This window comes from Cajanus cajan, chromosome 1, assembly GCF_000230855.2.
Source record: "Cajanus cajan strain Asha chromosome 1, NIPB_CcT2T_4, whole genome shotgun sequence".
Classification (NCBI taxonomy): Eukaryota; Viridiplantae; Streptophyta; class Magnoliopsida; order Fabales; family Fabaceae; genus Cajanus; species Cajanus cajan.
Genome location: NC_138517.1, coordinates 33404012 through 33416331, shown reverse-complemented (window position 1 = coordinate 33416331; position 12320 = coordinate 33404012). Strand labels below are relative to the sequence as shown.

Genomic DNA, 12320 nt, shown 5'->3' with positions numbered 1-12320 from the left:
GGCCATATTTCCCCCTTGTCTCCAATGTCCTCTTGACCACTATCTTAACTTGTTGAAGAAAAAAAAAATCCAGTGTTGAATGTGTTGGATGGGAATTAATTAGTCACTTTATATTGCAAATCCATGTGACTGAAATCCTGGCCTTACACTATGTTACACAAACATGGGTTGGATTATTGGATCCCTTACTTTTTCCCTAAACAAGCTGCAATTTAAAAATTTATCATAATAATAACTTAATTGATGACCATTTATTGTGTGTTGCAGAAGTCGTTTAAGCATTAATTAATTTGAGATCATGTGGGGGAGGTTCATGAGGGATCAGAACAAGATTTTGCCACATGGCACACCTTATTATCATCCATAAATCACTTTCTCAAATGGAAGGGGAAAAGCAACTAGGCAACCTCCATTGAACTGAAATCAAAGTAAAGTTTGGTAATTATCCTCTGTTGAAAACAACACCTAAATCTGACTTTCCCACTGAAAATTAGTAAACAAAAAATAAGTACACATAAAAAAAATAAGACTGTTCTGATCTGATCCTCAGCCTCTCTGCCCCACCCCAACTGCCTCTCTCTCAGAGAAGGGGTCTGTTACTTCACTTTTTCCTTTCTTGAGTTTCCTTGAAGTGTGTGTGGATTGTGGAATACACAAAGTTCATATTTTTATTTCTTTGCATCAATTTTATACTTGATCTAGTTACCAACTCCAGTGGAAAGAGTTCAACTTTCTAGTTTTTAGTTCTAAGTTCTAACCCTGACATGGAAGACTCTGAGTTCTGTTTCTCCCAATTCATGAGCTCAAATTCTCAAGACACGACTCTTCTGGCTCTTGCCCTTTTCACTAAAGACTATTGTTCTGCCTTGTTTCATAACCTTCCTTCTCATTGCTTTGGTGTCACTATATGTGGGTCTTCTTCAATTTAACCTCCGTTTGTTCTTGCTTCAAGTAATAAGCTTCCAAGTCTGTGATTTTCTTTCTCCTATTTATTGTCCTGTTGTTCTGCTGAATCACTTCTGAAGAGATTGTCTTTGGAGATTGGGATGGAGATGGGGGTGGTTTTGTCACTGATTCTGCAGCTAGTGAAACTCTGCATCATTGGCTTTGTTGTGGCATTCCAAGGATCTGAAGGTAGGTACTTAATTCTCAGAACTCTTTGGTGAAGTTAATCTTTGGCAAGAGTTGTCACAAATTATGAGAAAATTTATGCTTAGGCTAGAAGAACATGATCTGGATCAGCATACATGGTATTTTTAATTTGTATAAATAATAATGACGATGATAATAATAATATCGTAGAGAACCTAAACATCATAGCTGAGTTTGCAATCAGACTATTGTTTAAATCTTTATACTTAGAGCTGGGATAACCAGAGGTGGCATCTGATGTCTTCTTTCTGTTGTCCTCTTGCATTGCTTGCAAAATCTAATTTTGATTTGAATATATTAAACAAAAGGTAAGTTAGTGGTGGGTTTTGATACCATTGTTGCACCCTCCATTCTTGTCGTGAGCCTATGTGTCACTGGAATCAAAGTACATTGGCTGCTTACAACAGATTCAGCTGATAACTACTAGTTTTCTATTTGTGATCATTGCTTTATACAAAGAGTCCTCTGATAAGCATATAAATAGATGCATATAGGTTTTACTGGTTTAATCACATAACCATTTTAAACCAAAGAGTTTCTTCTAGTGAAGGTACTTTTTGCATGTTGATTGAATTCTTATCTTCCCCATGAATATTTTAAATCCAACGAGGTTCATCTAGTGAAGGTACTTTTTGCAAGAAAATTGAATTTTTATCCCCCCTTTAAATATTCATTATGAGAAGCTGGTGTTGTTCCCTAAAAATGTTGTGGTCTTCAATATTTAAATTTGTACATGTAGAAAAATGATTTCTGAATTCTTTCCCCTCTCAATTGAACTGCAAACCTTTATTTTTATTTGAAATTTATTTATCCAAATACACTGCAAAGTACAAACTCATCCAGAAGAGAAATATACCAACATTCCAAAATGTTAAATTTTTCACAAAAGATATTACTGATGTAAGCCCATATGCTTGTCTAACTGATCAGCATAAGTCATCAGATTTGATAATTAAGATCTTTCTGATAATAAAAAATTGGTAAATTTTTCTTTTCTCCCATGGAACTTTTGGCTTTACTGATAATATCTTCTTCAAGGGTCTGTTATATCCCCATCTCCAGCATTCCTTCCAGTCATTCATCCTAATGGAGAAGCACCTGGTCCCATCCATCATGGACTGTCATGGGGAAGCAGTGCACCAAACTCATCTTCAGATCAAAATGGTATATCTAATCTAAAATATCATACAAAATGGGATTGAATGTTGAACTTGACTATTCATTGTCATGTCCCTATTAGCTTCTACTGATATTTAATACTTCTGTGCCTTCTTTCAGGGTCTGCTATATCACCATCTCCAGAAACCATACCTGTGGATCCTTCCCCTAGTGAAGCACCTAGACTTCTACACCCAAGAGAACCATGGAGAACCCTTGCACCAAGTCCTCAAGAAGTATCAAATGGTAATCTCACTCCTTTAGTGCATTAGGTCATACTGGATTATCTAACCAAAATTTTGTGTTTTCACCATCCAGGGTCACTCTTGCCCCCTCCAGTTACATTACCACCTCCTACATCAGCTCCAACTCCTCAGAAGATCATAGGATTTGGACCATCTATATCTCCTAGTAGTACAAGCACCATAACATCATCACCATCAACTTCTGAAGGTAATGTGCCTCCATCCATACAACCAAGTCCACCACAAAGCAAAACACCTGCAATTAGGCCTCCTGTATCCACACCAATTGCTCCAGGTATGTTTGTGGCCGAGAAGTTTCTTTTCTGGGGGAACCTTCTCATTGATAATATACCAAATTCAGCTCTTTTCTTGCTTCTTGAACAGCCTCCATTGTAACTCCGTCTGGAAATTTGCCAAAAACTTCACCAGCCAGCCAGCCAATTGAACATGGAAGTTTGCCCCCTAAGATTGATGAGAGGAATAAGAGTCACAAGCCAGAGCCAGCTTTGCCAGGTATCTGATAAAAAGTCTTGTCATTTAGTTGGAATTATTAATGATGGTTTTCCATTTCATCATATCCAGCTTCCAGTTGGTATTGACGTAAACTATGCTTTTCTATTGAATTTTGATCAGCTCCAATTCCCATACCTTCTACCACATTGCCCAAAATTTCACCAGTAAGCCAACCAGCTGAAAATGGAAGTTTGCCTCATAGAGAGGGTGCAAATAGTAGTCACATGACTCACATCCCAGAGCCAATTTCACCAGGCATGTGATGAAAGTGAAAAAGTGGTTACCTGATTTCTTACTTCTGAAATTTCCTTTTTTTCATCTCCATCTCCCAGTTGGTATTGAGCCAAAAGTATGTTTTTCTAATGCCTTTTTAACAGCCCCTACAGTATTCAGTTTGCCCGAACATTCGCCAGCGAGCCAACCAACTGAACATGGAAGTTTGCCTCCAACTGTTCCCAGAAGGAATAACAACACTGGTCACACATTGGAACCAGTTTCACTAGGTAATTTTACTTGATGGTTTATAACATTTTTTTTTTTTTTTAATGCTATTTGCAGCTGATATTGACTTCAAATTTCTTCTTCTCTATGCATTTTGAACAGCTCCAGTTGCAACACCTCCGGCAAATTTACCAAAAAATTCATCAGTCAGTCAACCAGTTCATCATGGAAATTTCCCGCCCGATCTTCACAATAGAACTACAAATAATGGTCACAGTCACACCCCAGTAATGCCACGTATGTTATATAGTCTTATCTATCATCTATATAATTCAACTAGGTAAAATATGTTTAGGGTTTGTGGTATTTCAGAATGTTAGTTTTGGTCCTTATAAAAATTTAATACATTTTTAATCTCTACTTTTACTCGGATGTTCCCCACTTACATAAACTAATTTGACCTTATTATTAGTCGATGTGGAATTTCCAACTTATATATCTCTAGCTTGGACATATGTGAGTGTTCAATGAGGCAACAACAGGCCTAACTGGCCCAACAACAATAGCTAGGATCAAAATATGGATATGATAGGCTTTGATATCATCTTTGAAATATAAAGTTGAATCTAACTTAATTCTATAACATTGACTCGTGAGTTGAGTATTTCCTCACTTGCATACTCTATTTTGGTCATATCACCTATTAACTAAGATCTCCAACACCTCTTTACATCGATTGTTAGACATTTGGAACGTGAAGTTTGCAAATAGACATCTATGGGTATTTTGATAATAGTCCGGTAGGCCCAACAACAATAGCTAGGGTATGTTTTGATACTATCTTAGAAGGTGAGAGCTCATATATACTAACAATAAGTACCGTTTTTAGTAGATTGGAAGGTGAGAGCTTATATTAAATTGGCCTTTTCATTAGTAGATTGGAATCTCCAACAATAAGTACCGTTTTTAGTCTGTGATAAAACCACGTCACTTTTGGTAAATGTAGGGACTGAAAACATATTAAATTTTTAAAGGAACTAAAACAACATATCAAGATATTTTGATGGACCAAAAACATATTTTATCCATTCAACTATTATTGTTCTAAACTTCCTTTTTTTTTCATGAAAGCACAAAATCTATTGCATCCTCACCATGGAAAATTACCAAGGAATATGCCACCTATTTAACCAAAAATAACTCCATCCATATAACCTAGGAAATCTGATTACCTTATTTAATGAAAGAAGGGATAAAGATAAAACATTTAATCTGAATTTTATCCGATTATCACTTTTATTTGTCTCGCTAATTTTTCTTTTATTGAGTTCATGCAGCATCTGTTACATCACCAAGTAGTCCACTTCCAGTAGATCCACCATTGGTACACCCAGTCATACCATTACCGGCAGCAACTCCTTCAAAATTACCAGGTGCAAATTTTGAGAAAGGATTTTGTTCTAACCCCCGAGTTGATTTTGTTGTTTATTTTAAAATATGTTGCAGTGCATTTTTCTGTAAAATCATTTACATCTTTAGTCTTTCTGCTCTTTGAATGAAGGTTTAAAACCCAATCTTATGTATAATTCTATATTTTGTTGTTGTTGAATTACTATTGCTGTTGATGAAAGAGATGTGATTATATCTCTCATTTCAATGTCACATAACAAATTGACAATGTATTGGGAAATATTAATTATATAGCTCAACAATTGAATTAAGATTAAAAATGACAATTATGACTGATATGTAATGTTTCCTTATCATGCATAATTTTTGCTCCATGCAAAGTGGAATAAAAAAACTTGGTCATGAGGCTGTTTAACAGATAATTGTTTGGTGAATTATGCATGCAAGATAGTATTCACTAGAATTAAAGATGATAACATTGGGATTTGGATCCTCTAAGGTGAGTAAAAGGGTTCATCCACCGATTTAAAGTGGGTTAAATTATGGAATACTTTAATTCAAATCAAGAGTGGATTCTCCCTTACATTCTCATTTTACGCACCTCACTCCCAAGGAACTAGAGTGTGTATCATTTGCATTTAATTACTATAATTTCTTTAATTTTGTTAAGGCTATTGCACATTAATTAATTTAATTACCACAAAAATGTGGTTCAGCACCTGTTGTCTCTCCTGCAGTGTCTCCTTCCAGAAGCTTCAGTTGGAAAAAAGGTGGAGAACCAATTTCTGCACCTGTATACAAAACACCAAAACCACTACCGGCTATAGTACATTCCCATGCTCAAGGTATACGGCAACATTAAACTACTTTTGATGAGTTGCAAATTCTTAATTAGAGGATCGCTCATTGTACTAACAGCATCATTCATTCTTCAATTGACAAAAACTTAATTGGCACAAAACATTGGATGCAGCACCTGTTGTTTCTCCTGCATTAACACCTTCCAGAAGTTTCAATTGGAAAAAAGGTGGAGAACCAGTTTCTGCACCTGTGTACAAAACACCAAAACCACTACCGGCAATACTACATTCCCATGCTCAAGGTATATGGTAACCATAAACTACTTTTGATGAGTTGCAAATTCGTAAGTAGAGGATTTTGCTCATGGTACTAACAGCATCAATCATTCTTCAATTGATGGAAACTTAATTGGCACAAAAAATTTGATGCAGCGCCTGTTGTCTCTCCTGCATTAACACCTTCCAAAAGTTTCAATTGGAAAAAAGGTGGAGAACCAGTTTCTGCACCTCCATACAAAACACCAAAGCCACTGCCAGCCATTGTACATTCCCCTGTTCAAGGTATATTAGTAAGATTAAAATGCTTTTTGATGAGTTGCATATTCTTAACCAGAGGATTTCTGATTGTAATAACAGCATGAAGTTTAAAGGTTTCCCTAACAATACTGTGCACACTTCAAAATTGACACAGTAACACTGTCAAAGATCTACTCAAAAGCCTAAGCTAGATCTACTCTCTCAAAAGCCTAAGCTCGTGGAGTACCAAGAAAGATTTTATATCACACTTTCCTTCACACAAGAGTCTTGTGTGAAGGAAAGTGTGATACAAGAGTTCAATTGGCTTTAAAAGTAGACAATAACATTTTACCTGTGTATTGAAATTCCATTTAGTTATGTTGAACGGAGAGTAAAGGCTCAAATATCATGTGTAAAACCAACTCTCATATGAGAGTAAAGTTTTTTTGCTGAAGGCAAAGGAATGATTTGTTATGTCTAACAAATACAAGGTTGACATCTTGCTTTAATTGTTTTGCAAAAGTAATTTTAATTATTATCATAATTAAATGATCTTATGCACAACCATTTTTTTTTCTTGTTCAATAATTTACTATACATAACCTTTAGTTTCTGCTGATGTAAAATGATGTGGATAAGGAACGTAAATATTACAATTATTAAAACACACTAAACCAAGGTATTTCTTTATGAACAAAAGTTCTATGCAGTACCATAATTCCATTGAGTGTTAACATATATTATTAAGATAAAATTTCATTTCTGATTGAATAATAGTATCGACAGTTCTTATGGTACTATATTTAAGTTTTGTCCTTTCTATATACATACATACTGAATTGCTTTATTTATTTTCTTTTTATGCTGTAGCTCCTTCAGAACATAAAGCAAGGCAATTTCACCATGCTCCTGAGCCACTTGTTTCATCTCCTAAATCTCCTTTCAACAAAGGTCATTCTCCCGCATCTTCACCTTCAACCACATTTTATAAGCATCATCATACAAGGAACACAATCATCAGCCCTGCTCCTGCATCATCAAATTTGGTTTCTCCTCCCACTTCAAAACACCAAGGTTTGGTTTGTTAACTGCTAGTCTGCTATTGAATTGTTCCACAAATTAAGCTTTTTTTACTTCAATTTAATATATTACTCATTTTTTTTTGGTTATTTTATGTAGATGAACCAATTTCTCCATCACTACGAACAAGTAGACGAAGACACCAAGCTCCACCACCAATGAACACAGGTAACTATAAAATTTTGGTGAGATTATAAGATGTTTCTTCTATTAAACTGATAAGTAAATAAAGGAAATTTTGATTACTTAAACTTTTCTGCATGGTAGGTTTCTCAGGTTCCCCATTTTCCTTCCCTATTCAATCACCAGTGAGCAAGGTTTCACCTGCTCCTTCTCCATCATTCAAAATATCCCCCCACTCAACCAAAAGTAAGACAGGCTAAACTTGCATACCCATTACAAATATTTTAGAAAATAATGTCTTTTCATTATCATCTACTTATCCTTTTGCATCCATTGTGTTTGTTATTGCAAGTTCCATTACATCCTCCTAAAGTATCTCCTTCTCAACCTCCTTCCAAGAGCCCTAAGAAGCCAGTCCTGCCTCGTGTTCAAGCACTGCCACCCCCACCTCCCAATGAAGGTAAGTGCTCTATTTGTTTTATCTTTAGTAAAGGAACTATGTCTGCTAATATATGTACTTTTTGCTAACTATATTCATGTACCTGAAATATACATGTCCATTCTTCATTTTGTAGATTGTATATCAGTGGTTTGCACAGATCCCTTGACAAACACTCCACCTGGAGCACCTTGCAAATGTGTCTGGCCCATGAAAGTCGGTCTCCGCCTTAGTGTTTCTCTGTATACTTTCTTCCCTTTGGTTTCAGAGTTTGCTTCTGAAATTGCCACTGGGGTATTCATGAAGCAAAGTCAAGTTCGCATTATGGGAGCCGATGCAGCAAACCAGGAACCAGAAAAATCTGTCGTATTCATTGATTTGGTACCACTTGGGGAAGAATTTGATAACACTACAGCCTTTTTAACTTCTGAGAGATTTTGGCATAAACAGGTTGTTATAAAGACTTCTTACTTTGGTGATTATGACGTGTTGTATGTGACCTATCCAGGTATATATAAATTTTTTAATGTCTTGTATACTCTTCATGACTTTCCTGGTCAGAAATTTCATGTAGTCCTCTCTGGATATAGGTTTGCCTCCATCTCCTCCTATACCTCCTTCAAGCATTAGCATCATTGATGGTGGTCCATATTCGGGTGGTGGCAATAATGGTAGGACAATAAAGCCTCTTGGGGTTGACATACCAAAGAGACAGCATAAAGGTGGACTTAGCAAAGGCATAATTGCTATTATTGCTCTTTCAGCTTTTCTAGTAGTTGTTTTATGCTTTGCTGCTGCTTTGGCCGTGTTCAAGTTCAGAGATCATGCGAGTCAACCAACATCAACCCCACGGGTTTTGCCTCCTTCTCTTACCAAAGCACCAGGTAATACAAATGGTAGTGTCCAGTAAACTAGAATATTTTTCCCTGTTAGAAATGTTGTTTTGGTTGATCATTTAAAACAATACTATATTCTGCCCCAAAGAAAGAGAGAGAGAAATCACTGTATTTACAAATTACAGGCCATATTTTTAGTACTTATTTCATCTAATAGAATTAGAAAAACAATGGTAGGCAGAATTCTATACATAAAAAGAAAAGTCCAGTTGAAATAATTCAAATAAATAATATCATTTTCTTGAGCAATATATTTTAATGTTAAATATTTGGTGTCCATAATTTGAGTGTTTCCTTTTGTGCAACATTATGTCAATTTGATTGTTTTATTATATATCAGATTTTTGATTAAGAAGCAAACATATGAATTTCACAGGTGCTGCCGGATCATCAATTGGAGGTGGGCTTGCTTCAGCTTCAACATCATTTCGATCTAGCATTGTTGCTTATGCAGGATCTGCCAAGACTTTCAGCATGAATGACATTGAGAAAGCCACAGATAATTTCCATGATTCTAGAGTGCTTGGAGAAGGTGGTTTTGGGCGTGTTTATAGTGGCACCCTTGAAGATGGAACAAAAGTGGCAGTCAAGGTTCTAAAAAGGGAGGATCATCACGGTGACCGTGAATTCCTATCTGAAGTTGAGATGCTTAGCCGGCTTCACCATAGAAACTTGGTTAAGTTGATTGGTATATGTGCAGAGCTCAGCTTCCGGTGCCTGGTTTATGAACTCATTCCAAATGGCAGCGTGGAATCCTATTTACATGGTACTTAACTCCTTTTGATTCAGTACCAAATATCATTACCATTCCAGTTGTTTAGTTCTTTAACATAATGGTTATTCTTATATTTGATCTTTTGGCAGGAGTTGACAAGGAAAACAGTCCACTTGATTGGAGTGCTCGGATAAAGATAGCTCTTGGTGCTGCTCGTGGACTGGCTTATCTACATGAAGATTCAAGTCCCCATGTTATACATAGGGACTTCAAGTCTAGCAATATCTTGCTGGAAAATGATTTTACACCAAAAGTATCTGATTTTGGATTGGCCCGGACTGCAGCTGATGAGGAGAACAGACACGTATCAACTCGTGTCATGGGAACTTTCGGGTAACAGTTCTTCCTTTCCTGTTTCCATTTTGGAAAGTTTTATCTATAAGTTATCTCTTAACCTCAGTACCCTTTACTTTTTGAAGTGATTTCTTAGCAATTGCTTCTGTAGTCATTTATATCAAGAATTTACAATATTTTGAACTTGTATACTGTCTGAAATAATTTTTGACTAAGATTATTTTTGAAGAAGTGGAGGTATAGCAATAAATAGAAGCCAGTGCTATTTCTAGTAATTTTATTGTGGAACTAGGTATCCACCTATATCCTGCTTCTAGATTATCCAATTGGCAAAGTTACTAATATTAAATTGTGCCAAAAAGTGATCATTTCAAAATCACATAGGACACTAACCAGGCATAAGTTTGTTTCAGAAGATCAAACACTCTGAAGAAAAGTTGAGAGGATGCATAAGGATACTTGATCCCTGATTTGTTTCAGTCATCTAACTTCTACTGTCCGTTTTTTTTTCAAATACTGTCATCATAACCAACTCTTAAAAGTTTCAATTCATGGAAATATCTGCAGTCTGCACTAGCTTTTGTTGGAAAACTATTGCAATTCTTTTGTTGTTTTACTATTATGCATTCCCTGACACATTTTCTTCCATATTTTAAATACTAATTCAGTTATGTGGCTCCGGAGTATGCAATGACTGGCCATCTTCTAGTGAAGAGTGATGTCTACAGCTATGGTGTTGTCCTCCTTGAGCTTTTAACTGGAAGAAAACCAGTAGACATGTCACGACCACCCGGTCAAGAGAATCTCGTTGCATGGGCTCGTCCATTACTCTCGAGTGAAGAAGGATTGGAAGCTATAATTGATCCATCTCTAGGAACTGATGTGCCTTCTGATAGTGTGGCTAAAGTTGCAGCCATTGCTTCAATGTGTGTCCAACCGGAGGTGTCAGACCGTCCTTTCATGGGCGAGGTTGTCCAGGCTTTAAAACTTGTGTGCAATGAATGTGATGAAGCAAGAGAAGCAGGTTCAAGTTCTAGCTCTGTTGACTTGAGCAACTCTAGACAACTATCAGATAACGTCCAAGGCCAATTCTCAGGCACCAACTATGATTCTGGAGTTGATATTGAAAACGGGCTGTTGGCATCAGAGTTGTTCAGCTCATCTGCAAGATATGGAAGGAGAGTGTCTGGATCATTCAGAAGACATTCTTATTCGGGTCCTCTGAGTACCGGGAGAAGCAAGCGGTTGTGGCAGATAATTAGAAGGCTTTCTGGTGGTAGTGTGAGTGAACATGGAACTATGTTCAAGTTATGACCAGGTTCCAATTTCTCTCTGCATATTGCTCTCCCTCATTTTGTTGATGTGCAGTTCACAACTCTGCTAGAGGCATTGCTCCTCCCTTTCTGAGTCCTTTGAAGTTTGACAAGAGAATACAAGCAAGGTGTAAATAGGTTTTGACATGCTTTTTCTGCTAACCTGCAAAACCATATGTATGTAAATGGTACTAACTCTTTGAAGAGGGGAAGCAATGCAAATCTAGCTTGGAAATACATGATGAGTTGATGACTGAAGAGGACCTTTACTTAGACCTCCTTCATTGGCAAATACAACATACAAAGTATAGTCTTTGCAGTTACAGCATCAATAATGTAATGTTCAAATTGTCAAATACCTGTGGGCAGAAGGGTTGCCAGTAGAACATGATGTATCAGGAATACATTTCTCAATTTACACAGGCCAGTCACACTTTTCAAATATCTTTATGATTATAGTTTCGGATGTTTATAACTTCAATGACATAGTGTAAGAACTAATAAGTCACGTGGAGATGGGACAAAAGAACAAAAATAAACAAACTTAGACTATTCCAGGCAACCTGTCGCAGGCATGTACCCTGGCCTGCATAAGGTCTGACGAGCCAAATTTGGTTATTAAAAATAGGGGTGGGTATGCGGACCGGTCCGGCCCGTTTAAGGCCCGGTCCGCGAAGTCCGCATTTTTAACGGGCCGGATAAATCCGGTCCGCGAAATAAATGGACTTAAATCTTTAAGTCCGTATCCGGCCCGTGAAGCCCGCGGATAAACGGATAAGTCCGCGGGCCCAATTAAATCTAAATTGTTTAGATGAATATTGACTCAGATTTTGAATTTCTTTTCCTTTATTTAACCTATGAAAACATGAGGAAAAAAAAACATATAAAATGATATAAATATACTTCTAATAATAACATCTAATAAATCAAAGTATTAAATAACAAAAGTTACACATTCTAAATTTCTAATAGAAATATTTAAGTCTCAATGCCTTTAAAATTTAAAGTCCAAGCATACCAACTATTAACCAAATATTAAAGCATTACTACCTTAAAACTTTAAAAGTCTTAATACACAACCAAACAAATATAAAACACTTGTAAGTCCAAGTACATCAAAGTCTAAATACCTTAAAACATCAAAGTCTTAATTAATATCTTAAAA

At 36.3% G+C, this 12320-nt stretch overlaps 1 protein-coding gene across 2 annotated transcripts; it reads left to right on the top strand.

The window, feature by feature from the left end:
• Window positions 1-469: 469 nt before the first annotated feature.
• On the top strand, window positions 470-11599 carry LOC109805519 (uncharacterized). Of its 2 annotated transcripts, none has more exons than XM_020367608.3 (21): window positions 470-1134; window positions 2215-2316; window positions 2431-2556; window positions 2629-2850; window positions 2940-3068; window positions 3189-3323; window positions 3446-3571; window positions 3672-3806; window positions 4847-4942; window positions 5636-5764; window positions 5893-6021; window positions 6152-6280; window positions 7106-7309; window positions 7415-7483; window positions 7583-7684; window positions 7791-7898; window positions 8014-8385; window positions 8468-8761; window positions 9150-9539; window positions 9638-9881; window positions 10511-11599. In XM_020367608.3, exons 1-21 carry the CDS (start codon window positions 1047-1049, stop codon window positions 11154-11156), a joined length of 3975 nt encoding a protein of 1324 aa, XP_020223197.1. In that variant the 5' UTR covers window positions 470-1046; the 3' UTR covers window positions 11157-11599. The 2 variants fall into 2 exon arrangements, with proteins under 2 accessions (XP_020223197.1, XP_020223196.1); XM_020367607.3 differs by having other exon boundaries at window positions 471-1134; window positions 2191-2316.
• The last annotated feature ends 721 nt before the right edge of the window (window positions 11600-12320 follow it).

Bases quoted from the DNA above. Each gene is read 5' to 3' on its own strand.
- LOC109805519 (XM_020367607.3), top strand. From the start codon at position 1,047: ATGGAGATGGGGGTGGTTTTGTCACTGATTCTGCAGCTAGTGAAACTC. The intron at 7,685-7,790 runs GTAAGACAGGCT...TGTTATTGCAAG, and splicing joins ATCCCCCCACTCAACCAAAA to TTCCATTACATCCTCCTAAA. The intron at 9,882-10,510 runs GTAACAGTTCTT...ATACTAATTCAG, and splicing joins CGTGTCATGGGAACTTTCGG to TTATGTGGCTCCGGAGTATG.